Source organism: Monodon monoceros, unplaced genomic scaffold (assembly GCF_005190385.1).
Source record: "Monodon monoceros isolate NGI ecotype Baffin Bay Population unplaced genomic scaffold, NGI_Narwhal_1 Super_Scaffold_11, whole genome shotgun sequence".
NCBI classification, from domain to species: domain Eukaryota; kingdom Metazoa; phylum Chordata; class Mammalia; order Artiodactyla; family Monodontidae; genus Monodon; species Monodon monoceros.
In genome coordinates this window covers 67,451,077-67,478,049 of record NW_021703767.1, presented here as the reverse complement: position 1 = coordinate 67,478,049, position 26,973 = coordinate 67,451,077, and the positions used below count along the sequence as shown (strand labels likewise).

At 37.6% G+C, this 26,973-nt stretch overlaps 2 protein-coding genes across 2 annotated transcripts in view; one reads left to right on the top strand and one right to left on the bottom strand.

Moving 5' to 3' along the window:
• Nucleotides 1-26,973, top strand: part of ILDR1 (immunoglobulin like domain containing receptor 1) — a 94,278-nt gene that overhangs the window by 43,502 nt on the left and 23,803 nt on the right. The window lies entirely within an intron of this gene.
• SLC15A2 (solute carrier family 15 member 2) overlaps nt 18,047-26,973 on the bottom strand; it is a 36,827-nt gene continuing 27,900 nt past the window's right edge. Inside the window, exons 19-22 of the mRNA XM_029215394.1 lie at nt 26,562-26,658; nt 20,906-21,052; nt 20,229-20,333; nt 18,047-19,899 (exon numbers count right to left, since the gene is read on the bottom strand). Coding sequence (XP_029071227.1) covers nt 19,723-19,899; nt 20,229-20,333; nt 20,906-21,052; nt 26,562-26,658 — 526 coding nt within the window. The 3' untranslated portion in view covers nt 18,047-19,722. The remainder of the gene's footprint in view (nt 19,900-20,228; nt 20,334-20,905; nt 21,053-26,561; nt 26,659-26,973) is intronic.

The following is a 26,973-nucleotide window of genomic DNA, read 5'->3' as shown; positions in this document are numbered from 1 at the left end:
TGAACAACACTATCATCAGGATCTAATTAACACATATAAAACAGACCATCCAACAACAGTAGACTACATTTTTCTCAATTTCCTGTGAAACATTGACCAAGTAGGAAAAAAAAAACACCTAAAACAAATCTTGACGAATATAAAAGAATTGAACTCATAAAGTATGTGTGCTCTGACTATGGTGGAATCAAACTGGAGATCTGTAAGAAAGACAACAGGAAACTCTCAAAACATTTGGAAACTAAGCAACACGCTTCTAAATAATTATGGGTCAAATAATAAGTCTCAAGGGAAATTAAAAAGTATGTAGAACTAAATAAAAAATTAAAACACAACTTTATGTAGGATGCAACTAAAGCAGTATTGAGAGGGAAATTTATAGGTCTAAATGCTTACATTTAAAATGAGGAAAGGTGTCATATCAATAACTTCTTTCCTCCAGAAACTAGAAAAAGGAGCAAAATAAACCCAAAGCAAGCAGCAGGAATGAGATAATACAGAAAATAAAATTGGAAATAGGAAAAAATTACTGAAAACAAAACCCCAAGGAAACAAAAAGTTCGTTCTTCAAAAAAATAATGAATTTGGTAAACCTCTAGCAAGACTGACAAAAATAGAACACAAAACACCAATATCAGGAATGAAATCAGATATATCATTCCACATAGTGCAGCCATTAAAAAAAATAAGGGAGTACTACATACAACTGTATGCTCATAAATATGACAACTTAAAAAAAAATGGAACAATTCCTTAAGAACCACAAACTGCTAAAATTCAAGTAAGATGAAATAGACAATCTGAATAGCCCTATAACCATGAAGGAAATTGAATTTTTAATTAAAAACTCTCCAAAATGAAATCTCAAGGCCCAGATAGTCTCACTGGATAATTGTATCAAACCTTTAAAGGGTAGTTAAAACTAACTTTACACAATCTCTTCCAGAAAATGGAAGAGGAAACATTTCCCAACTCATTCAGGAAGACAGTACAGAGCCAGACAAAGATATGACCAAAAAAAAAAAAAGGAAAACTACAAACATCCCTCATGAACTTAGATGCAAAAATCCTTAACAGAATATTACCAAATATTTTAATACACAAAAATAATTATACACCACGAACAAGTGGGATTTATTCTAGGTATGCAAGACTGATTACCAAAATAGTCAAAACAATCTTGAAATATACAATTGGAGGACTTATACCTTCCCATTTTAAAATGTACTATAAAGCTACCATAATTGAGACAGTGTGGTACTGACATAAGGATAGACATATTGATCAACGGAACAGAACTGAGAGTCCAGAAATCTTATATTTATGGTAAATTGATTTTTGGCAAAGCTAGTTAGGCAATTCAATGGGGAAAAGACAGTCTTTTCTACAAATGCTGCTGGGTCATTTGCCAATAGCCACATGCCAAAAAGTGGATTTAGACCCTTAATTCATAGCACACAAAAGCAGTTAACTCAAAATGGACAGTGGACCTAAGTGTAAGAGCTAAAACTGTGAAACATTTAGAGGAAAAGGTAGTAGAAAGCCTTTGTGTCCTTGGTTTACTTAAAGAGTTCTTAGCTATGACACCAATAGCATAATCCTTAAAAGAAAAATTTATAAATTGGACTTCATCAAAATTTAAAACTTTTTCACTTCAAAAGACACCATTAAGGAAATGGAAATACAAGCCACAAACTTAGAGAATATAGTGACAAATCATGTTTCTAATAAAATACTTCTAACCAGAATATATAAAGAAATCTCTTAACTCAATAAGACAAAGAACCCAATTTCTAAAAATAGATAAGATTTGAATAGTGATTTCACCAAAGAAGACAAAGATGGCTAATAAGCACATGTAAAGATGCTCTTTATCGTATCATGAGTCATGAGGAAAATACAAATTAAAACCACACACCCACTAGAATGATGATAATAAAAGAGACAGACAATAATAAGTGGAGGCCTAGACATGGAGAAATGGGAATCCTCATAATTGCTGATAGAAATGTAAAATGATGTAGCCACTTTGAAATGCCTTTTGTCAATTAAAGAAAAACCACATTCTAAAAAAAAAAAAAAGGTTCTGAAAAACCTAGGGGCAGGACAGGAATAAAGATGCAGATATAGAGAATGGATCTGAGGACATGGGGAGGGGGAAGGGTAAGCTGGGATGAAGTGAGAGAGTGGCATGGACATATATACACTACCAAATGTAAAATAGCTAGTGGGAAGCAGCCACATAACACAGGGAGATCAGCTCAGTGCTTTGTGACCACCTAGGAGGGTGGGATAGGGAGGGTGGGAGGGAGACGCAAGAGGGAGGAGATATGGGGATATACGTATATGTATAGCTGATTCATTTTGTTATAAAGCAGAAATTAACACACCACTGTAAAGCAATTATACTCCAATAAAGATGTTAAGAAAAAACACACGTTAAACATAAATTTACCATATGACCCAGCAATTTCACTCCCTGGCATCTACCCAAGAGGAATAATATATTCATGTAAAGACTTGTACATGAATGTTCATAGGAGCCTTATTTTTAATAACTAAAAATGTAGAAAAAAATCCAAATTTCCATCAACTGGTGAATGGATGAACAAAATATGGTATATCCATACAGTGGAATTCTATTCAGTAGTAAAAAAAGAACAAATAAGTGATACATGCTACAACATGGATGAACTTCAAAAACAATATGTTCAGTGAAGGAACCCAGATGTATAAGACCACATATCATATGATCCAGAAAAGACAACTCTGTAGAGACAGAAAGTAGATTAGGGGTTGCCTGAGATTGGTCCGAACAGGAGTTGACTGCAAGTGGACAAGATGTTCCTTTCTGAGGTGATGGAAGTGTTCTAAAATTGGATTATGGTGATGGTTGCACAACTTTATACATTTACTAAAAATCATTCAATTGTACACTTATAAGGAGTGAATTCTATGATACATCTACTATGCCTCAATAAAAATCTTAAGTATAGTACATAAATATCATTTCAAAATGTTTTCTCTGCATATAGTGATAAAAATCCTTTTAAAATGTCTAATTTTAATTAAATATTTTAATTAAAAATTAAATTCTAATTTTAATTAAAAGTTTTTCCTACTTTAACAGAAGGAAATTGAAGTGAAACTAGAGGATTTGTTAAACTTCAAATCGTTCAAGTTTTGTTTTTTTTTTAAAGAGCCCTTCCAGATTATGAAAAAAGACAAAGAAAAATGCTGAGCAGTTGATTTCAAATGGACTACCTGGTATAAACATGAGAATGCTAGCAACTCTCATATTTCCTCTAATCTCTCCACTCCTCACCTCCCAACTTAATCTTATGGTAAAAGTAAACAAAGTTCCCAGTTACATTTATTTTAGAAAACCTGAAAAAGACACAGTTTTTGTTCAAGATATTTTCTAACTTCTGCAGAAGGATGGCCATCTTAAAAGTCAAAAGCTGTTCTGGTCTTTTACAACTCTGTAGAGTAAAACACTGCACTTTTCTTGGGGTAGTGTCATGGACACAGAGTTCTTAGAGTTCATTTTAAGATCCCATACATCAAGACAGGAACTAGCCAGGCATTCGGACTTCTTTTCATTATCTCAAACATATTTCACAATTCTTGAGAAACAAAGATTTACATTTCAGTTGAGTCATTAGACAGTTTGACAGCACAAGAGTCTTAATTTCTTACACTGAATAGCAGGTAAATACCACAGAGAAATTGTAGGCAAGATAGAGCATAGTCAGGTTTTGTATTCCTGAAGACCTCATCTGAACCTGAATTAGTTAGTAAATTCAACCTTTCTTTAGACACTCAGCTCATAAATATACTGTACCCTCTAGATTCCATTTTCAGAAAAGTGATTTACAACATAGTGTCTGAATTTAAAAAAAAAGTACTTTTAGGACCTGTTATTGATCTTGTTTAGTCTCCTTTTAAGTTAAAGGTGATGCCTGTCTTAAAGAGAGGCTCAAATTTTGGTTTACATATTTCATCCTTATAGATGAGATATTCTGTCTCCATATACATAAGTATTATTTTATCAAAGTTTATATTTATAATCTGCTTTACAATCATCATTCTCACAATTAGTCAGTGTTGGTTTTATATTTAACACAACTTCTCCATTCCCGAGTTCTTTATTTTTATTCATCTTATCTGGATTTCATCATCACACAGCTTGTGCAAGAGGTTATCTCTCATACAATCTTCCTTAAGTTTATGAAAGCTATCAGTGGCCCTAAAAATTCAACCATATTTTGGTATAATTTTTTCTTTAGAATATTGTAACAACTGCTCCATTATCTTTTGGTATTGAATGTTGCTGTGGAAAAACATGAGGACAGTCTGTGGGGATTTTTTTTTTCTCTTCTCAGTAGATCAGTGGTTCTTAAAGTATGGTCCCTGGATCAGCAGCATTAACATCACCTGGGAATTTGTTAAAATGCAAATTTTCAGTCCCCATTTTATAGCTACTGAATTAGGAACATGGGGTATAGAATCCAGTAATCTGTTTTAATAAACCATCCAGGTGCTTCTAGTGCATGCTAAAGTTCAAGAACTGATTAAATATTTCCTTTTTCTGCCTGAATACTTGAAGATTTCTTACCTTGAAATCCAATAGCCTAATCCAAAATATCTTAGAATTGAGAGCTTTCTATCAAAATTTCCTGGATTCATCTTGCAATGTGTACTCTGGCTGGTCATGAATACCTAGTAAACAAATTAATCACTTGGCTTTTATGACTGGATGGCCATGTATCTCAGGATAGTTTTAATTTATGCCTGTTGTCCCAGCATATTTATTACTAGTGCCCCCTTTACTCTCAAGACATTCCTAGTTTGAATGATAGATGATTATTTATGACCAGTGAGTCCAATGGTTTGCAAAATACCTATGACTGATCAAGATGCTGTATGGACTCTGTGAAAGCCCTGATAGGAGATTCAGAGTAGAGGCCCATAGGGTTTTTGAGTAAAATCACACCTATTTTGAAAAGTTCTTATCCTTATTTTGAGAGAGAACTCTTGGCTTCCTATTGGGCTGTGGTAGAGACTGAACACACACTTGACTATAAAACAACAGCTGCCCCACATGAATTGGGTGTCCGATCTACCAAGCCACAGAGTCAGGCATGCCCAGTAACACTCCTGCATCACGTGGTATATTTGGGACTGGGCTTGAGCAAGTGTAAATTGGATGAGCAGGTAGTTCTCACTCCTGGTGTGCTACTCCCATTGCATTGCCATCCTGCCCTCATACTATGCTTAAGCCGTATGAAGTGCTCTCCATGGCCAGTTGACTGAAAAGAAAAAAATCTGAGCCTAGTTCATAGATGGTTTTGCATGACAGCTGGAGATGACTTCTGCAATGCAGCAGCCCCACCAAGGAGTGGCCCTTCAGCAAAATAAAATGGAAATTCCATCCAATGGGCATTAATTTTAAACAGGACATCTCATTGCCCGTTTTGCCCACAGGAAAGCAGGCCTGTGGAGCAGCTCTATAGTAATGCATGGACAGGCTCTAATGATTTGGCAGGATAGTCGGGGACATGAAAGGAATAAGATAATGAGGATTGGTAACAAGTTGGTCTGGAAAAAGAGGTATGTGACGGGATCTCTAAGAATGAACTCAGAGTGAGAGAATATCTGTGTCATATGTAAATGCTCACCAAAGGGCCTTTACTTCAGAGAAATTTTTCTTTACCCAGGTAAGCATGATGACCCTCCTAATTTCAGCGCTAGTGACCCTATGATCAGTTATTCAATGCCAAATGTTCCTGTGAGTCAAACCAAATTGATTACCCACACCAGCTCTTCTGCCTACTAAAATAACCAGCTCCAAGTTGTTTCTGGCGATTTGGTGCCACTTATTATCTCTTCCATCCCAAGCTGCCATCATCCTTATTGAAATCACAGAATCTATTTCAATATCAGTATTTTCCACCTTCATCTCTGACCTACAGAAGGTAGCCACTGTGGTGCTTTTCAAATACGTTGGCACTACCTTCATTAATGCATTTCTCAATGTTCTTACGATAGGGTTGGGATGGCTTAGAGGGTAGTACATAAATCCACACTGGCATTCTCATCTCCCTAGATCTTTCTATTCCTTCCTCTATAAGGGATTTCTGGCATCTCAACTCAGCCTAGGTGAGAAGTGAATCCAATTTTCAGTCTACAAAAAGATAAAATAATTAGAACTCTACCAACTGCATGTGATAGCACATTGAATGCAGACTCTCTGATAAGTGCACCTATATAATCATTTTTAGCCTAACTGAAATTCTCTTCCTCCATTTCTAGTGTGGTACCCTCATAATTCAGTTCCATGTTTATTCCTCTGGGGTTTTGCTGATAAACATTAGTGCAGTTTTGCAACTCTTTTATCATGCAGGCCTCTTGCTTCCAAATTTGACTGTGTAGTTGGCCCACATGCATTTTAGGATCTGCCTCTAGCTGTAGATGTGGAAGCAGTGAAGGAGAGCTGGGGAGTGTGTGAGGAAAGCTGGCACTCACTTGCCTGGTAATCACCTCAAGTAGGGTCATTACAGGGTCTTCAGGCAAGGCTGGCACCATCAATCAGGTGTAAAGCGGCTGCTTCTGGCAACAGAGGCTCAGTGGTGTTTGTAGCTAACAGATTTCTAGAGTCATCTGAATTCTTCTAGGTTGAGCATTCCAATTCCCTGTGTTCCTGATATCCTGTCCCCTTTTCTTTCTCACTTTTCCCTGGATGTCTGTCCTCTTGTCTGTTTTTGTCCCTTTTTGTTTTCCTTCCAAGCTGTGTGTCTTCATACTTAAGCTTTTCTCTCTTTTGCTCATCTGTCCTCTCAGCTAACCACATTCTTTTACAGGATTCTAATCTCACCCCTGTGTAACTTCTGCTTACACAAAAGTTGCCATGCTGCCACCACCCCTGACCCCCCAAAACCCACACACCCTTCAGTTTGAGTGTCCTATTCCATTTGACTCTCTGAACCTTTGTCTCAATTCTAAATTCTTGAGAGACTCTGATGAGCCCCACTTGGGCCAATGTTCCACCTTGGTCCAATCTCCAAGGATGGCAGAGTTGCTTAATACCTAGGGCTTCCCCTCTTCTGGGTGTGGCTGGTGAGGTTCTCTAAGAGAGAGGTTTGGGCAGGGAGGATCCTGTGGAGAATGTAAAAGAAATATAAGATATGATCCTTGTCTTTAGGGAATTGAACATCATGGACGCAGAACCTGCTGTGCTTCATTAGTAGAATTCTGGCTCCTTTTTGAATTTCTATAATTGGATATTGCAGAGAATATAGATGAAGTTAGCCCAAGGCAGGTTTATACCAATAAGTTCTAACTTACTGAAGATCTGAACTTTCTTTCCTAAAGATTAAAACTTAATGTAGTAGACTATAGTATTTATGGAGTACCTACTATATCCCCAATGCTTTGCACATATTTTATTTTATTCTCTTCTCTGAGAAACTCTATGGACAGTTATTATCACCCTTTACCCAAGTCTCAGAGATATTAAGAAACTTTGCAAAAGGACCCACAGTAGTAAATAGAGATTCAAACTAGAGTTTGCTAGTTCAGAGTCCATGTTTCTTCTGGTAATAATACAAAGCTGTCTCTCTAACCAGAGCAATAAGAAACTTACCTTTAGTTAGAACTAAATCCACCTCTTCTAGAGGTCCTAGTGTCTCAGAAGGCACCAGAGCAATGCAGAAACCAGACATGTTAAAAGTGAATTCTGCTGGCTTTCTTTGTTATGGCATAGCCTAAGAAGGAGGCCACATGCCACTGCTCAAGCTACACGTTGCAACATGGTCTACGTGCCACCATACAGGACTCATAATTTCTCAGGGACCACACAAGACCTTATAAACCCTCCCTAGATGCCATACCAAGCATTAATCTCACCCTTACAAAGGCCTCCACTATAGTCTGTGGAAGAAAGGACAACAACACAAAAATCACATTATGTTTGGGTTTTTAGAAAGTAAACTCACAGGAATTCCTAGGTTTCCTTTTGTTTCCTATGTATCTCAGGCAGGGTGCTGGAGAAGCCTACAAACTGCAACCACTAACAGGTGCAGCCAAAAGAGTCCTCCATAACGACTGTTCACCCAGCCAAGGAACCAGAAAAAGAGCAGGTTAGCAGAACAGAAAACACTGCAATACCAATACTACTCCATCCAAACACCAATGGAAAACTGTCTCCTCCACTGTAATGTCTGTGGGACTGAGCAGGGAGTTGAATTTTCATCCCTCAACCATTGCTACCATTCTGCTTCTCCCATCAGGGTGGTGTATGCAAGGTCAGTGATAGCAGGCAGTACTCCAGTTCCACCACTGGGGTAGTGTCAGCATGACTGAGCAAGGAGCTGAGCTTCCAACCCTTCACAACCCTTGAAGGTGGTGCTAGTCAGCACTCTTCTTCCTTCCTGCCCTTGTGTCAGCAGGGCCCAGGGGGTTGCTGAACTTCTTCCTCTACCAGGCAGCAATGAGATGGAATGAACTGGGACATATTGGTGGTCCACGTTCTCCACTCTCACCATCTTTCCATCCCTAGTTTAAGTGGAGCTCAGCAGAGAACTGAACTCACACACCCACCCACTAGCAATGAGGTGGAAGGGGAAGTATGAGGTGGAGCTATGTGGCACTCTAAGCTCCCCCATGCTGTCAGTGGGGCCCAGCGGGGAGCTCAACTTTAAACCCAGCAGCAATGAGGTAGTGCCAGTTGGTATCATAGGACCCAGGGTTGTCACAGGACCCAGTGGGGAACTGAATATCCACCTCCACCTGACCTGAGCACTACTCTTAAACAGGGTGACTTCTGCCAGAAAAGAAAAAGATTACATGTAGAATCTAACAACATAATAACCAAAATGTATGAGATACAACTGAAAATAATTCACCATTCTAAGCACCAGGACAATCACAACTTGAATGAGCAAAGGCAATTAGCAGATGCTAACAATGAGATGATTCAGATGTTGGAATTATCTGGCAAGCACTTTAAAACAGCAATCATAAAAATATTTAAACTACCAATTACAAACATTCTTGAAACAAATGAAAAAATAGAGTCTCGGCAAAGAAATAAAGCTATAAAAAAGAATTAAAAAATTATAAAACTGAAAATTACAATAAATGAAATAAAACTCACTAGATGTGCTCAACAGTAGACTAGAGATGACAGAGTAAAGAATCAGTAAACTCAAAAACAAATTAATAGAAGCTATCCAGTCAACAACAGTAAATGAACAGAGCCTCAGCGGTATGTGGGACAATAACAAAAGATCTAACGTTTATGTCATGAGAGCCCCAGAAGCAGAGGACGAGAGTAGGGCTGAAAAAATATGCAAAGAAATAGTCAAAGGCTGAAAAATTTTCAAATTTGATGAAAGATGTTAACTTACAGATTCAAGAAGATTAGAGAGAGAGACCTTCAAGATGGCAGAGTAGTAAGATGTGGAGATCATCTTCCTCCCCACAAATACATCAGAAATACATCTACGTGTGGAACAACTCCTACAGAACACCTACTGAACACTGGCAGAATACCTCAGACTTTCCAAAAGGCAAGAAACTCCCCACGTACCTGGCTGTGTGGCTGACAGGGTCTTGGTGTTCCAGTGGGGTGTCAGGCCTGTGCCTTTGAGGTGGGAGAGCCGAGTTAAGGACACTGGTCCACCAGAGACTTCCTGGCTCCGTGTAATATCAAACAGCGAAAGCTCTCCCAGAGATCTGCATCTCAATGATAAGACCCAGCTCCACTCAACAACCAGCAAGCTACAGTGCTGGACACCCTATGCCAAACAATTAGCAAGACAGGAACACAACCCCACCCATTAGCAGAGAGGCTGCCTAAAATCATAATAAGGTCACAGACACCCTGCAACACACCACCGGACGCAGTCCTGCCCACAACAAAGACAAGATCCAGCCTCATCCACCAGAACACAGGCACTAGTCCCCTCCACCAGGAATCCTACATGACACACTGAACCAACCCTACCCACTGGGGGCAGACACCATAAACGGCAGGAACTACGAACCTGCAGCCTGCAAAAAGGAAACCCCAAACACAGTACGTTAAGCAAAATGAGAAGACAGAGAAACAGCAGATGAAGGAGCAAGGTAAAAACCCACCAGACCAAACAAATTAAGAGGAAATAGGCAGTCTACCTGAAAAATAATTCAGAGTAATGATAGTAAGGATGATCCAAAATCTTGGAAATAGAATGGAGAAAATACAAGAAACGTTTAACAAGGACCTAGAAGAACTAAAGAGCAAACAAACAATGATGAACAACACAATAAATGAAATTAAAAATTCTCTAGAAGGAATCAATAGCAGAATAACTGTGGCAGAAGAACGGGTAAGTGACCTGGAAGATAAAATAGTGGAAATAACTACTGCAGAGCAGAATAAAGAAAAAAGAATGAAAAGAATTGAGGACAGTCTCAGAGACCTCTGGGACAACATTAAACACACCAACATTCGAATTATAGGGGTCCCAGAAGAAGAAGAGAAAAAGAAAGAGACTGAGAAAATATCTGAAGAGATTATAGTTGAAAAATTCCCTAATATGGGAAAGGAAGTAGTCAAGCAAGTCCAGGAAGCAGAGTCCCATACAGGATAAATCAAAGGAGAAACATGCCAAGACACACATTAATCAAGCTATCAAAAATTAAAGACAAAGAAAAAATGTTAAAAGCAGCAAGGGAAAAACAACAAATAACATACAAGGGAATCCCCATAAGGTCAACAGCTGATCTTTCAGCAGAAACTCTGCAAGCCAGAGGGAGTGGCAAGACATATTTAAAGTGATGAAAGGGAAAAACCTACAACCAAGATTACTCTACCCAGCAAGAATCTCATTCAGATTCGATGGAGAAATTAAAACCTTTACAGAGAGCAAAAGCTAAGAAAATTCAGCACCACCAAACCAGCTTTACAACAAATGCTAAGGAACTTCTCTAGGCAAGAAACACAAGAGAAGGAAAAGACCTACAATAACAAACCCAAAACAATTAAGAAAATGGTAATAGGAACATACATATCGATAATTACCTTAAATGTAAATGGATTAAATGTTCCCACCAAAAGACATAGACTGGCTGAATGTATACAAAAACAAGACCTGTATATATGCTGTCTATGAGAGACCCACTTTAGACCTAGGGACACATGAAGACTGAAAGTGAGGGGATGGAAAAAGATATTCTATGCAAATGGAAATCAAAAGAAAGCTGGAAGAGCAATTCTCATATCAGACAAAATAGACTTTAAAATAAAGACTGTTACAAGAGACAAAGAAGGAACTTCATAATGATCAAGGGATCAATCCAAGAAGAAGATATAACAATTGTAAATATTTATGCACGCAACACAGGAGCACCTCAATACATAAGGCAAATGCTAACAGCCATAAAAGGGGAAATCGACAGTAACACAATCACAGTAGGGGACTTTAACACCCCACTTTCACCAGTGGACAGATCATCCAAAATGAAATAAATATGGAAACAAAAGCTTTAAATGATACATTAAACAAGATGGACTTAATTGATATTTATAGGACATTCCATCCAAAAACAACAGAATACACATTTTTCTCAAATGCTCATGGAACATTCTCCAGGATAGATCCTATCTTGGGTCACAAATCAAATCTTGGTAAATTTAAGAAAATTGAAATCGTATCAAGTATCTTATCTGACCACAATGCTATGAGACTAGATATCAATTACAGGAAAAAATTTGTAAAAACTACAAACACAGGGAGGCTAAATAATACACTACTTAATAACCAAGAGATCACTGAAAAAATCAAAAAGGGAATCAAAAAATACCTAGAAACAAATGACAATGAAAACGCGACAACCCAAAACCTGTGGGATGCAGCAAAAGCAGTTCTAAGAGGGAAGTTTATAGCAATACAGTCCTACCTCAAGAAACAAGAAACATCTCAAATAAACAACCTAACCTTACACCTAAAGCAATTAGAGAAAGAAGAACAAAAAATCCCCATAGTTAGCAGAAGGAAAGAAATCATAAAGATCAGATCAGAAATAAATGAAAAAGAAATGAAGGAAACAATAGCAAAGATTAATAAAACTAAAATCTGGTTCTTTGAGAAGATAAACAAAATTGACCAACCAGTAGCCAGACTCATCAAGAAAAAAAGGAAGAAGACTCAAATCAACAGAATTAGAAATGAAAAAGGAGTAGTAACAACTGACACTGCAGAAATACAAAGGATCATGAGAGATTACTACAAGCAACTATATGCCAATAAAATGGACAACCTGGAAGAAATGGACAAATTCTTAGAAAAGCACAACCGACCGAGACTGAACCAGAAAGACATAGAAAATATAAACAGACCAATCACAAGCACTGAAATTGAGACTGTGATTAAAATCTTCCAACAAACAAAAGCCCAGGACCAGATGGCTTCAGAAGTGAATTCTATCAAACATTTAGAGAAGAGCTAACACCTATCCTTCTCAAACTCTTCCAAAATAGAGCAGAGGGAGGAACACTCCCAAACTCATTCTACGAGGCCACCATCACCCTCATACCAAAACCAGACAAAGAAAGAAAGCTACAGGCCAATATCACTGATGAACATAGATGCAAAAATCCTCAACAAAATACTAGCAAACAGAATCCAACAGCACATTAAAAGGATCATACACCATGATCAAGTGGGGTCGATCCCAGGAATGCAAGGATTCTTCAGTATACTCAAATCAATCAATGTGATAAACCATATTAACAAATTGAAGGAGAAAAACCATATGATCATCTCAATAGATGCAGAAAAAGCTTTTGACAAAATTCAACACCCATTTATGATAAAAACCCTCCAGAAAGTAGGCATAGAGGAAACTTACCTCAACATAATAAAGGCCATATATGACAAACCCATAGCCAACACCGTTCTCAATGGTGAAAAAATGAAACCATTTCCTCTAAGATCAGGAACAAGACAAAGATGTCCACTCTCACCACTACTATTCAACATAGTTTTGGAAGTTTTAGCCACAGCAATCAGAGAAGAAAAAGAAATAAAAGGAATCCAAATTGGAAAAGAAGTAAAACTGTCACTGTCTGCAGATGACATGAGACTGTACATAGAGAAGCCTAAAGATGCTATCAGAAAACTACTAGAGCTAATCAATGAATTTAGTAAAGTAGCAGGATACAAAATTAATGCGTAGAAAGCGCTTGCATTCCTATACCCTAACGATGAAAATTCTGAAAGAGAAAATAAGGAAACACTCCCATTTACCATTACAACAAAAAGAATAAAATACCTAGGAATAAACCTACCTAAGGAGACAAAAGTCCTGTATGTAGAAAACTATAAGACACTGATGAAAGAAATTAAAGATACAAACAAATGGAGAGATATACCACATTCTTGGATTGGAAGAATCAACATTGTGAAAATGATGCTACTACCCAAAGCTATCTACAGATTCAATGCAATCCCTATCAAACTACCAATGGCATTTTTCACAGAACTAGAACAAAAAATTTCACAATTTGTATGGAAACACAAAAGACCCCGAATAGCAAAAGCAATCTTGAGAAAGAAAAACGGAGCTAGAGGAATCAGGCTTCCTGACTTCAGACTATAGTACAAAGCTACAGTAATCAAGACAATATGGCACTGGCACATAAACAGAAATACAGATCAATGGAACAGGATAGAAAGCCCAGAGGTAAACCCACACACATATGGTCACCTTATTTTTGATAAAGGAGGCAAGAATATACAATGGAGAAAAGACAGTTTCTTCAATAAGTGGTGCTGGGAAAACTGGAAAGCTACATGTAAAAGAATGAAATTAGAACACTCCTTAACTCCATAAACAAAAATAAACTCAAAATGGATTAAAGACCTAAACGTAAGGCCAGACACTATAAAACTCTTAGAGGAAAACATAGGCAGAACATTCTGTGACATAAATCACAGCAAGATCCTTTTTGACCCAGCTCCTAGAGAAATGGAGTAAAAAGAAAAATAGGGCTTCCCTGGTGGTGCAGTGGTTGAGAGTCCACCTGCCGACGCAGGGGACACGGGTTCGTGCCCCAGTCCAGGAAGATCCCACATGCCACGGAGCAGCTGGGCCCGTGAGCCACGGCCGCTGCGCATCCGGAGCCTGTGCTCCGCAACGGGAGAGGCCACAACAGTGAGAGGCCCGTGTACTGCAAAACAAAAAACAAAAAACAAACAAACATATGGGACCTAATGAAACTTCAAAGCTTTTGCATAGCAAAGGAAACCATAAACAAGACGAAAAGACAACCCTCAGAATGGGAGAAAATATTTGCAAATGAAGCAACTGACAAAGGACTAATCTCTAAAATTTACAAGCAGGCTCATGCAGCTTCTTAATATCAAAAAAGCAAACAACCCAATCCAAAAATGGGCAGAAGACCTAAATAGACATTTCTCCAAAGAAGACATGCAGATGGCCAAGAGGCACATGAAAGGATGCTCAACATCACTAATCATTAGAGAAATGCAAATCAAAACTACAATGAGGTATCACCTCACACCAGTCAGAATGGCCATCATTTAAAAATCTACAAACAATAAATGCTGGAGAGTGTGTGGAGAAAAGGGAACCCTCCTGCACTGTTTTGGGAATGTAAATTGACACAGCCACTATGGAGAACAGTATGGAGGTTCCTTAAAAAACTAAAAATAGAACTACCATATGACCCAGCAATCCCATTACTGGGCATATACCCTGAGAATACCATAATTCAAAAAAAGAGTCATGTACCACAATGTTCATTGCAGCTCTATTTACAATAGCCAGGACATGGAAGCAAACTAAGTGTCCAACGACAGATGAATGGATTAAGAAGATGTGGCACATATATACAATGGAATGTTACTCAGCCATAAAAAGAAATGAAATTGAGTTATTTGTAGTGAGGTAGGTGGACCTAGAGACTTTGAAATAAGTCAGAAAGAGAAAAATAAATATGGTATGTTAACACATATATATGGAATCTAAAAAAAAAAAAAAGTTTCTGAAGAACCCAGTGGCAGGACAGGAATAAAGATGCAGATGTAGAGAATGGACTTGAGGACACGGGGAGGGGGAAGGGTAAGCTGGGATGAAGTGAGAGAGTGGCATGGACTTACATATACTAACAAATGTAAAATAGATAGCTAGTGGGAAGCAACCGCATAGCACAGGGAGATCAGCTCCGTGCTTTGTGCCCTCGTAGAGGGGATAGGGAGGATGGGAGGGAGACGCAAGAGGGAGGAGATATGGGGATATATGTATATGTATAGCTGATCCATTTTTTTATAAAGCAGAAACTAACACACCATTGTAAAGCAATTATACTCCAATAAAGATGTTAAAAGAAAAAAAAAGAAAAAATGTGTTGAATGGATAAAGCAATGAATAAATGAACAGATGCAAATAAAGACCGGCTCAATGTGGGAAAAGATTAAAAAAAAAAAGTAGCACCTGCTCGCCTCAACTAGAGAAAGCCCGTGAGCAGCAACAAAGACCCAACGCAGCCAAAAATAAATAAATAAAATAAACTTATTAAAAAAAACTATTAAAAAAACCCTACTATTATCCTAAATGTGTATATTATAAAAAAAGAAAAATAAATGATCCAAGTATCTATATACTATTATCCTAAATGTGTATATTATAAAAAAAAAAAAAAGAAAAATAAATGACCCAAGTATCTATATCAAGAAGTTAGAAAGAGCAAAGCAAATTAAACCCAAAGAAAGTAAAAGGAATGACATTTAAAAAAGAACGATTCAAGGTTGGGAAGGCTCAGTACAGTAAAGATGCCAACTCTCCCCAGACTGACCTATAGATGTGATAAAATCCCAATTAAGATCTCATCAGATCTGTGTGTGTGTGTGTGTGTGGGGGGGGGTGCAACTTGACAAGGGCCAGTGGCAGGATGAGACTAGTTAGGTAGGTAGGGACAAGGTCAGATGGCCTTGTTGAGGAGTTAGAAGTTTAGACTGAATAGGGAGCAATGAAGTGCTTTTAAGCAATAAAGCAATATGAATTACATTGTAAGAAAGATCATATTGCTAGTAATGTAGGAAAAATTGGAGGCCGAAAAGTAAACTTAAAAGGCTGTTGTAATAATCTACAGATATGATGGTGGCTTTAACTGGTAGAGCAGCAGTGGGAAAGGAGAGAAGTGGACAGATTCGAAGCCTACTAAGTAAGTAGAATCTCCAAGACTTGTTGATCAACTGAGTATGTGTGAAGTGGCAGAGGGAGGAATCATGGAAAATGCCTAAGTTCCTAATTTGGAAAATGGGTAAATGATGTAGAATTTGGAACTACATAATCATAGTCTTGTGACTTTTTTCCTGCACTCCCAGGCAATCCAAAAATAGGAATAGATATAATGGATATATGTGTCTAGTGGTAGAAGAGATTGGCAAAGACGTTGGACTAGACCTTGAACCTCTTCTCTGTATACGTTTACTTCCTAGGATATCTGCTCCAGTGTCACGCCTTTAAATACCGTTTATACACTGATGACTGTCAAGTTTATATATCCAGCTCCAGGCTCTTAACTGAACTTCAGACTCATAAAACTGCCAGCTCAACATCTCCAACTAGATACCTTATTGGCATCTGAAGTTCAACATGCACAAAACTCTTAGTTACTTTACACCCCAAATCTATTCTTGCCCTAGTCTTCCCTACTCTCAGAAAATTGCACCATCATTCATCCTCATTACTCGAGCCTTCAAATCTAAGAGTCAGCACTGATTTCTTTCTTTCAAATCATATATGCAAACCATATTCAATTCATGTCAGTCCTACCTTAAAGATAATTTAATTTATTCCAAGTCAAGCCATTTCTCCCCACCTCCACTGCTGCCACCTTGGCCAAATAACAATCATGTTTTACCTGGACTATTATAAATATCTACTAATTGGACTCCCTGCTTCCATTCCTTTCTGCTTACAGACAATTCTCTACTTAGCAGCCAAATTGATCTTAGAGAATGTCAGATTATGTCATCCCCATGTACTAAACCTCCAACGGTTTCACATATCACTTAGAATAACATCAAAATGTTTTATCATGGCCACAGGCCCCACATAATCTGGTCCCTAGCTTCCTGGGACTGCATCCTCTACCTCTTTACACCTTACTTATTCCAGTCCTGTCATACTGTCCTTCTTGCTCTTCCTCAGTATTCCATTACTTCCTCAAGCCCTGTGTGTTCTCTAAGATCTTGACAGCTAGTCAAGATAAGTGAGGTAACCTTGCACACAGGTATAGCAGATTACTCATCTTTGTTTTTCCAACACCTAACTCAATGAATGGCATATAGTGAAACTCAAAGATGTATTTGAATAAAAAAATAACTCTCTTAAAAATTTTTGAGGTTTTAACCAACCATGTGATTAAAATGTAAGCCTACATTGTGATGCAGTTGCCAAAAACATCTAATGTTACCTAAGGCTACATTAACAGAAGTGTATTGTTTGGAGAAAAGCAGGTTGTAGTTCTTCTGGTCCAACCAATTCTGGAATGTTGTACATATTTGGCTTCAGATATCACATATTAAGAGGGATTCTGACCCACTGTTACATTTCAGGGAAAGGATATTTTTCAGAAGTGGAAAAACAGTTGTGAAAGGACTGGACTACGCCCTGTGAAGAGCCATGAAAAAAAACTGAGAATCTTTAGCTTGATGAATACTTACTTGATGACTGGGGAGGCGACATGAAAATTCTCTCCAAATAGCAGAAATTCTGCTGCATAAAAGAGAGGTTTATGCTTATTCTTGTTAGCCATAAAGGAAAGAACCAATGGTAGGAGGTTCCAAAGAGAAAGCTTTCAGTTCAACACAAGGAAGAATTTCCTGCCAGCTTTTCCCAAGTCAGTGTTCTGCAGAACACTATACCATGTGAAACTAAACAAAGTGTCTTGTGTCTTTACTGAAGGATATCTCAGAATCCTTAATATGCAAATGTTAAGAAGAAGATATATATGCTTCATTTCCAAAAGTTATTTATCCATAAAAACTTTTATTCACAGAGCACTGTTACTATCTCTTGAAACAATAGTTCATAGAACAGATTGAGTTAAAGCTGCTCAAAAATGAACAGAGAATCTTCTGAAGAAGCACAGTCAGGTTCACATTAAGATATCTGTGGAAACTGGATGGTGTTGCTGTCACTTCGGTACTTCGGAAAACTTGGTAACTAAGACTAGAGTATTAAAGCTTGGGAAACTTAAGCAACTTTCCTTGTTACGTTTACAACGTGAGACTGACTCAACACAGTTCTAGATGAGAATAATGGAGCAAAACCAATGGAAATGAGGCTCTCTAGGACAACTGTTCTGAACTTTTCCCCCAGCAATACACTGTAGAGTCATGATATTCCCATGTCTGTCCACTGATTCATTCATTGTGTGCAAGGTAATATTTCTCAACTTCTTTCACCAACACAGCAACAAACAAAAACCTGTCATGTTCTACCACTCCTTCCCTCAACCCCCACATTTTGTTAGAATCCTGATATGGGACCATGTCCCCCATGGAGCACTGCCATTTTAGAAGCTCAAACCTAGAGTATTAATATAACTTTTTTTTTTAATAAACAGGAAAATCTAGGCCTAAATGAAGAAATGGCATTTAAAAATTTTGGGAAAAGTAAAACAGGAAAAATTATCAAAACAGATCCACTACTTTGAGGCCAAAGGAAGTACTAATAAAAAAGGAAATTATATTCATAAAAATACTGTTGTTATTAAATACTTGTTGCAATAAGCAAGATGACGTAATAATAAGACAAAGCTGGCCCAACAACATTGAAAAGGCAGGGGTGGAAAATTATAATTAGTGTCTACACAGCTGTCCACAGGAGGGCGCACTCTAGGGCTGAAACATTGTAGTCCCTAAGAAGAATGTACACTGTAGAAGAAATGGCTCATCAGGACTTCTGCAATTTATACTTGTTCTCTTTTCCAGAGCCATGTTTACTATCTTTAATTTGATTTCCAAATATCTATCAGTACTGAGAAAGGGGATTTGGGTTAGTGGATAAAATACTGTAATTATCAGAAAGATATATCTTCTCCTATGTGTTAATAAAATGTCATTTTGTTTCCTACTATCTGTACTGAAAAATTAACTACGGTCTTATCAAATCTGGATACCTGAGAAGCCAGGCCCTGGACCAGATCACACCAGACATACCAATTCTTGAGGTCCTTATACACAGTACAATTACACTGCTAATGAAGAAACTTGAAATACCATTTCTCTGTTATTCTGCAATTTTGCCTCTAAATCAGCACTTCAAAAAGTGGGGTCATCAGTTCTAAATGGCAGGTAAAACAATTCCTACATAACTTTGATAACCACAGAGACTAACCTCAATTTTACATTTGTGTTTTTCATGGCCATTTGGAGGTAGCAGGCCAGCTTCAGCAACACTACACAAGGTTTACCAAGTTCACTGAGAGATGGGAAGACATAGAGTCTCAGGGGACTTACTATAATGTACTGAAAAACCCAGTCCTAGAACTGCCTCTATCATGGGAGAAAAATAGAGGAGATTAGCTCAGATATGACACTACTTCTCTCTTCTAACCAAGTCGGAGTAAGAAATGCTTAAAGATGGTGATGGCCAAGATCAGAGTCAGGAATTGGGGTCTGGGCAGAGTCCAGGGAGTCATTAGAGCTTTGTCTTCTTGGTCTCCAGGTTGATCATGTTTCCTTGGATTTGGGGAATCTGCTTATCTGCTGACCCCTGAATATCCTCTAGCTTTATAGGAACATAGTAGTAGCCCATGATGGAGAAGATCAGGCAGACCACCAGCAGGAGGCAGGAAAACAAAATGAATTCGGCCCACTGCAGGAAGAAATACATATAAGAGAAGAATATGGAGAACCTGAAACTAAAGGGATCTTTATAGGATGAGGACTGGGGAGCAGATTTACCCAGGGTCACCTGTTTAGGAAGAGCTTTGGCAGAAGACAGGGCTCACTGGCCTTTCCTTGCATGGGCCTATGGTAGTCATTATTGCCACTTACATGTCTATTTTTCTGGCAAAGTCTGTGGGTATCTAATCCATCTCAAGTCAGAGGGCTGAGTGGGGAATGTGGGAGACAGAGGGGAGGGGGAAGAGAGAGCAGAGGAAGTTGGATAGACACGTGCTCCTGCTTCCCTTAGGTCCATACCTGTACCAGGCTGCTGAACTGTGCCACAATAAGCACGATGATGTTCCCAACTGCAACTGTCAACAACCAGGCTGCCTGGAGTACAGACTTCATGCTAGAGGGAGCCTACAGAGGACACAAATTTGTTAGTAAACAAACTCCCTACACCACCCTAATGCCCCATGCATCTAACCAGAAAACTTCTCCCACAAAAACTTCCCCTACTAAGTTCAGCTATCACATTGATTCAGGGGATGGTAATAATGTTCAGAGTAACAAAAAGATGGAGCTCTTAACTGAATATTTTAATTCATTATATCATAATCTTCATTACAACCCTAAGGGATAAGTTCTATTACTATTATTTTATACATAAAGAAAAATAGCATTAGAGAGATACACTTGCTCAAGGTTACACATTAGGTGTGCAGCCAAAATCTGAATGTGGGCAGTTTGATTCCATAGCCCTTATTCTTAGTATTTAAGTATCCTTTTCTGGATTCCAAACAGCATAGGGATGCAGCCTGCCATTACCCTAGGAGTCAAGTTGATACTCTGTTCAGGACCATAAGGAATCTAAGGCCAAAAAATATGGAGGCCTTGGCCAGGGTCACATACCTAATTAAGGCAGTGCCAGGATTAAAACTCCACCCTCTGAGCAACAGCTCCACCTCCACCTTCCACTTGCAAAAACCTACCTGAGAATAAGAAAACTCAAGTCCTGTGACAGAGAACATGACCTCCCCAGCTGTAACAAGGGCATATTGTGGTAGCTGCCATGCGATGGACATTTTGTTGGCTGGGATATATTCCATCTTCCAGGCCTGAGGACCCTGACCGGTGCTCTTAGTGAGGGAAAGAAGAAATGGGCTTGTCAGGAGTCTCAAGTAAATATTCCTGGCCTAAAACATTTTATGGTCTTATATCCATCCCCTCATTGTATTTTCATCCTTGTGCTACCAAGCAATTTCTACACAATTTCAGTTTTTTGAAATTCCTTTCAGTGACACTGAACTCACTTGCCTGACTTCAGTCAATCAAATACCATTACTGCAGAGCCCTTAAATGGTAGACTATTTTGATACTGTACTTTAGATTCCCACCATTTTGACCTACTGGGTATTTTGATCCTGGCCAACATTTTAAATGTAAAATGGCATCTGAATTATACAAACACAATGAATTTTCAGAAGAGCATGTACTTAAGAAAAGTTTAACTCCTTGTTAAATTTTCTATGTAAATACAGTTAAACTATTTCTAACATTTTCCACTTAAATATCTATTTTACTAAAATTACTTTTATCAAAATGAGTTATTTTCTTGGTAACCCTTACATTGAAGATTTTCTTGATCAATGTTTTAAAATCCATATCAAATACCACTTGCTATGTTGAATTCTATTTATTAGCCATTATTTTTGAACTCAAATCTTACACATTCAAATTTTGTCAAAAAGATGCAATTTTTCTGTGAAATTTTGGTCAAAAAGAAATCTTTTCAGGGTCAACTTTTTGTTATTAATGTTACCAATATACACGATTCTACAATTCTTTTTTCGTCTAAAATTACTTTTATTACATGCAGGTTTTTAGCTGTAGTTGGTTTTATTTTATATAGATTATATTTACTAATATTTCTTACAATAATTGAATTAAATTTTTGGAATTATGTATTTTTGTTGGAGTAAAACCCAGTTATTAGGTAGTGTTTTTAAATAGCCAGTGTAATATCTGGATATATCATGAGATAAAAATAGCAGAGCTAAAACATATAGGTCAAAAGTCCCTAAAATCAAAAGTCTTTGATGTCCACATGCCCTTGATTCTCTGAGTCAAAAGCCATTGCGTTCGAAGTGTAGTAAGGCAAATGTTGTTTTAGTTGGTATTGTGAACAATACCTGGGCATATATTTGGGTTTTCTTAGCCTAAGAGAAGACTGTGACCTAAGCTCGTAAATCAAGGTCACATTCTCAAATACCCACAGGCAGGTAATTAACTAAACAAAGCAGGCTGAATGGGAATGATAGGGACTATGGTGAACTGGACAGCCCAACCCCATCTAAAGTGTACAGCCACTATAGCACCAGACAACTGACATGGTAATACCTGTTATAGAATCTTCTGATTTTGTTTTTAAGAAATATAAGGAATACAGTTTCTTAGGTAAAATCACTTGAATTTTAAATATTGTCAATTAATAATAATTATTTTTATTTTTGTCAAGACTGTACAGACCAAACAAAATAGGACTACGTGAGGAACTGGGCCCTTAGGCCTCTAATATATGATCTGTACTCTAGATGCTTATTATCCTGGCATTCAGAAACAATATATATAGCCTCTATCTTGAGCAGTATATGAGAGACAGAAGGAAAACACCAGGAATGCAAGTGTTATGGGTTGAGTTGTGTCCCCCTAAAACTCATATGTTGAAGTCCTAACCCCTAGTACCTGAGAATGTGACCTTATTTAGAAATAGGGTTGTTACAGATAGAATTAGTCAAGTTAAAATGAGGTCACTAGGATGGGCTCTAATCTAATGTGACTGGTGTCCTCATAGGAGAAATTTGAACATAGACAAACATACAGGGAGAACTCCATGAGAAGATGAAGGCAGAGACTGGAGTGATTCTTTTACATAACAAGAAACACCAAATACTGCTGGAAAACCACTAGAAGCTAAATGAAACAGATTCTTTTTTTTTTTTTTTTTTTGGTACACGGGCCTCTCACTGTCGCGGCCTCTCCCGTTGTGGAGCACAGGCTCTGGACGCGCAGGCCCAACGGCCACGGCCCACGGGCCCAGCCGCTCCGCGGCATGTGGGATCCTCCCGGACTGGAGCACGAACCCGCGTCCCCTGCATTGGCAGGCGGACTCTCAACCACTGTGCCACCTGGGAAGCCCCGAAACAGATTCTTTCTCACAGCTCTCAGAAGGAACCAGCTCTACCAACACCTTGATCTTGTACTTCGCCTTTATGACTATAAGGAAATAAATTTCTGTTGATAAAGCCACTCAGCTTGTGGTACTTTGTTACAGCAGCCCTAGAAAACTAATACAGCTAGGTCGGTTTAACATCAGAAAATCAATTAATATAATATACCATATCAATAGAAAACCATATGATTATCTTAATAGACACAGAAAAAAGCATTTGACAAAATTCAACCTCCCCCCTTCATAGTAAAAAACAAACAAAACCCACAACAAACTAGGAATAGAAGGGAACTTAACCTGATACCTGATAAATACCTATGAAAACCCCACAGCTGACATACTTAGTGATAAAAGACTGAATGCTTTCTCCCTAAGAGTATGTCTACTCTCACTTCTATTCAATACTGTATTGGAGGTTCAAGCAAGAGCAATTAGTCAAGAAAAAGAAATAAAGTCATCCACACTGAAAAGAAAGAAGTAAAGCTTCTTTATGCAGATGACAGGATCTTGTATGTAGAAAGTCCTAAGGGATCCACTAAAAAACTATTAAAACTATCAAATGAGTTCAGTAAGGTTGCAAGACACAAGATCAATATCAATTGTATTTCTACATATTTGCAATGAACAATCTAAAAATGAAATTAGGAAAATGATTACATTAGCAACAGCAAAATAAAGAATAAAATACTTAGGAACAAATTTAACAAAATAAATGTAAAACCTATACTCTAAAAACTACAAAATATTCTTGAAAAATTTAGGTCTTAAAGAAGACCTAAATAAATGGAAAAACATCTCATGTTCACTGACCAGGAGACAATATTGTTAAGATAGCAAAACTCCTCAAAATCACCTACAGATTCAGTGCAATCCCTCTCAAAAATCCCAGCTGGCTTCTGATCCTAAGCTGATCCTAAAATTCATATGAAAATTCATGGAACCCATAATAGCCAAACCAATCTTTAAAGGGAAGAACTAAGTTGAAAAACTCATACTTCCTGATTTTGAAATTTACTACAAAATAACAGTAATCAAGAGATTATTGTACTGGCACAAGAATAAATATATAGATCAATAGAACAGAACTGAGAATCCAGAAATAAGCCCTCACATTTCTGGTCAATTGACTTTTGACAAGAATGTCAAGACCATTTGACGGGAAAAGATGAGTCTTCAACAAATTGTGCTGGGACAACTGGATATTCACATACAAAAGAACGCAGTTAAGCCCCAAGCTCACATCATATACAAAAGTGAACTCAAAATGGATTAAAGACCTAAATATAAGAGGTAAAACTATAAAACTCTTAAAGGAAAATAATGGGCATAAATCCTCATGACACTGGATTTGGCAATGGTTTCTTAGATGTAACACCAAAAGCACAAGCAACCAAAGAAAAAAATTGATAAATTGAACATCATAAAGATTAAAAATGTTTGTACTTCAGTGGACACCATTAAGGAAGTTAAAAAGACAACCTATTGAATGGGAGGAAATATTTGCAAATCATATATCTGATAATGGACTTATGTTTAAAATATATAAGGAATGCTTACAACTCAACACAACCCAATTAGAAATTGGGCAAAGAATTTGAATAGACATTTCTCCAAAGCAGATTACAAATGGCCAAAAAGTACATAAAAAGGTGCTCAACATCATTAGTCATCAGGAAAATATAAATAAAAACCACAATGAAATACCATTTCATACCTACTAGGATAGCTATAATTAAGAAGATAGAAAAACAAGTGTTGGCAAAGATGTAGAAAAATTGCCACCTTCTATTGGTGGGAATGTTAAATGTATGTTCTCTTTGGAAAAGTCTAGCAGTTCCTCAAATGATTAAACATAGAGTTACCATGTGACCCAACAACTCCACCCAAGAGAAGTGAAAATATATGTCCACACAAAAACTTGTACATGAATGTTCATAACAACATTATTTATGTTAGTCAGAAGGTGAAAACAACCAAATGTTCATCAACTGATGAATATATGAATAAAATGTGTTATACCTGTACAATGGAATATTATTGGGCAATAAAAAGAAATGAAGTACTGATGTATGCTATATGAATGAACCTTAAAAAATATGCTAAATGAAAGAATCCAGATACAAAAGGCCACATGTTATATCATTCCATTTATACGAAATAGGCAGAATAGGCAAATTTATAGAGACTGAAAGTAAACAAGTGGTTGCTAGGGCTAGAGGGTATGGGAGGGAATAGTGAGTAACTGCTAATGAATATGGGGCTTCTTTTTGGAATAATGAAAATGTTCTAAAATTACACAACTCTGTGAATTTATTAAAAACCATTGAACATATATTATTGAAAATATATTCTATATATGTATTGAATATACAATATATATTGAATATGTTAATGCATTGAAAACCATTATACACTTTAAGTGGGTGAACTGTATGGTATATGACTTATATCTTAATAAAGCTGTAATAAAAAATGGCATACTAAAGATATCATGCTAATTAATTAAAATTAAAAAAACTTTACAGATTATTCTCATCACACTTCTAGAAATTTTCCATCTTTTCCTTATTCACTGTCTTCTTTTTATATTTAATACAACGTCAAAAGTAATGAAATAGGGCTTCCCTGGTGGCACAGTGGTTAAGAGTCCGCCTGCCGATGCAGGAGACACGGGTTCATGCCCCGGTCCGGGAAGATCCCACATACCGCGGAGCGGCTGGGCCCATAAGCCATGGCCACTGAGCCTGCGCGTCTGGAGCGTGTGCTCCACAACGGGAGAGGCCACAGCAGTGAGAGGCCCGTGTACCGCAAAAAAAAAAAAAAAGTAATGAAATAAAATTAGAAGCAAGATTCAAATCAGAATTAAAATTCAGAGGTGTCATGTCCTGAGTGCTGAGACAATTGCTTTTGATGGAGCACAGTTAATTCATCCCCCAAACTTTGTGTAGAGACTGACACTTGTTACCAGTCTTGGTATTTCAGGCTGTGATATGCTAGCAGATCAGTTTCCAAGGAGCTAGGAGACCCACATGTGGAGTCAGTCAAGAAGACTTAAACAATTTTTGTTTTCTTGGGGCCATAATGAGACTGCAGCAAACCATGTCACCTCATAGCAATGACTCAAGATAAATTATGTCTACCATTCCCCAAGACCCTGTGCCTGTTGCCAATGTTATCTCTTTTAAGTCCTCATGGAGACCTTAGTAGGTTTTCTAAAGTCACTATAGAAACTATCACCGTTCACTAGAAATAAGTATGTGATGCTGTCTTGCCACAGAGTCTTATTTGGGTCCCAGGACAGATACAGATTCAGATAGATATAGATTTATATATATAGATATGATATAGTTATACAGACATAAATATAGATACAGATACATGGAAGGAGAGAGTAAGGGTGGCCATGAGCTACTTACATTAGTAATAACAAACAGATAAGCTGCACCAAAGTCTAGTAGACCCAAATTGAGTGAAAAGTCCTCATTTTTTGTTCTACATGGCACTGCAGAATATCTGGAACAGGACAATTTTAGGTTAGAATAGACATTACAGTTTAGAAAAGCATTCCCATCTCTGGAGGAAAGAGAGATTTCATCTCTCTACTGATGGTGAATCAATCAGCAAAGCTACCATTTCTCTTTGAGGAGAGGAGTCTCAGAGTGAATTATTTTCATGCCAGGTTTTTTCTACCCCTGATCTGAGCTCTTCATTGTCTGTTGGCTAATTTTTTTTTTAAACCTTAAACCTGAATGCAGAAGGCACAAATTGTCTTCTTTTGTGAACTTCAGACTCTAAGTCTTCTCATCTAAATTTTAAGAATTTTTCTCT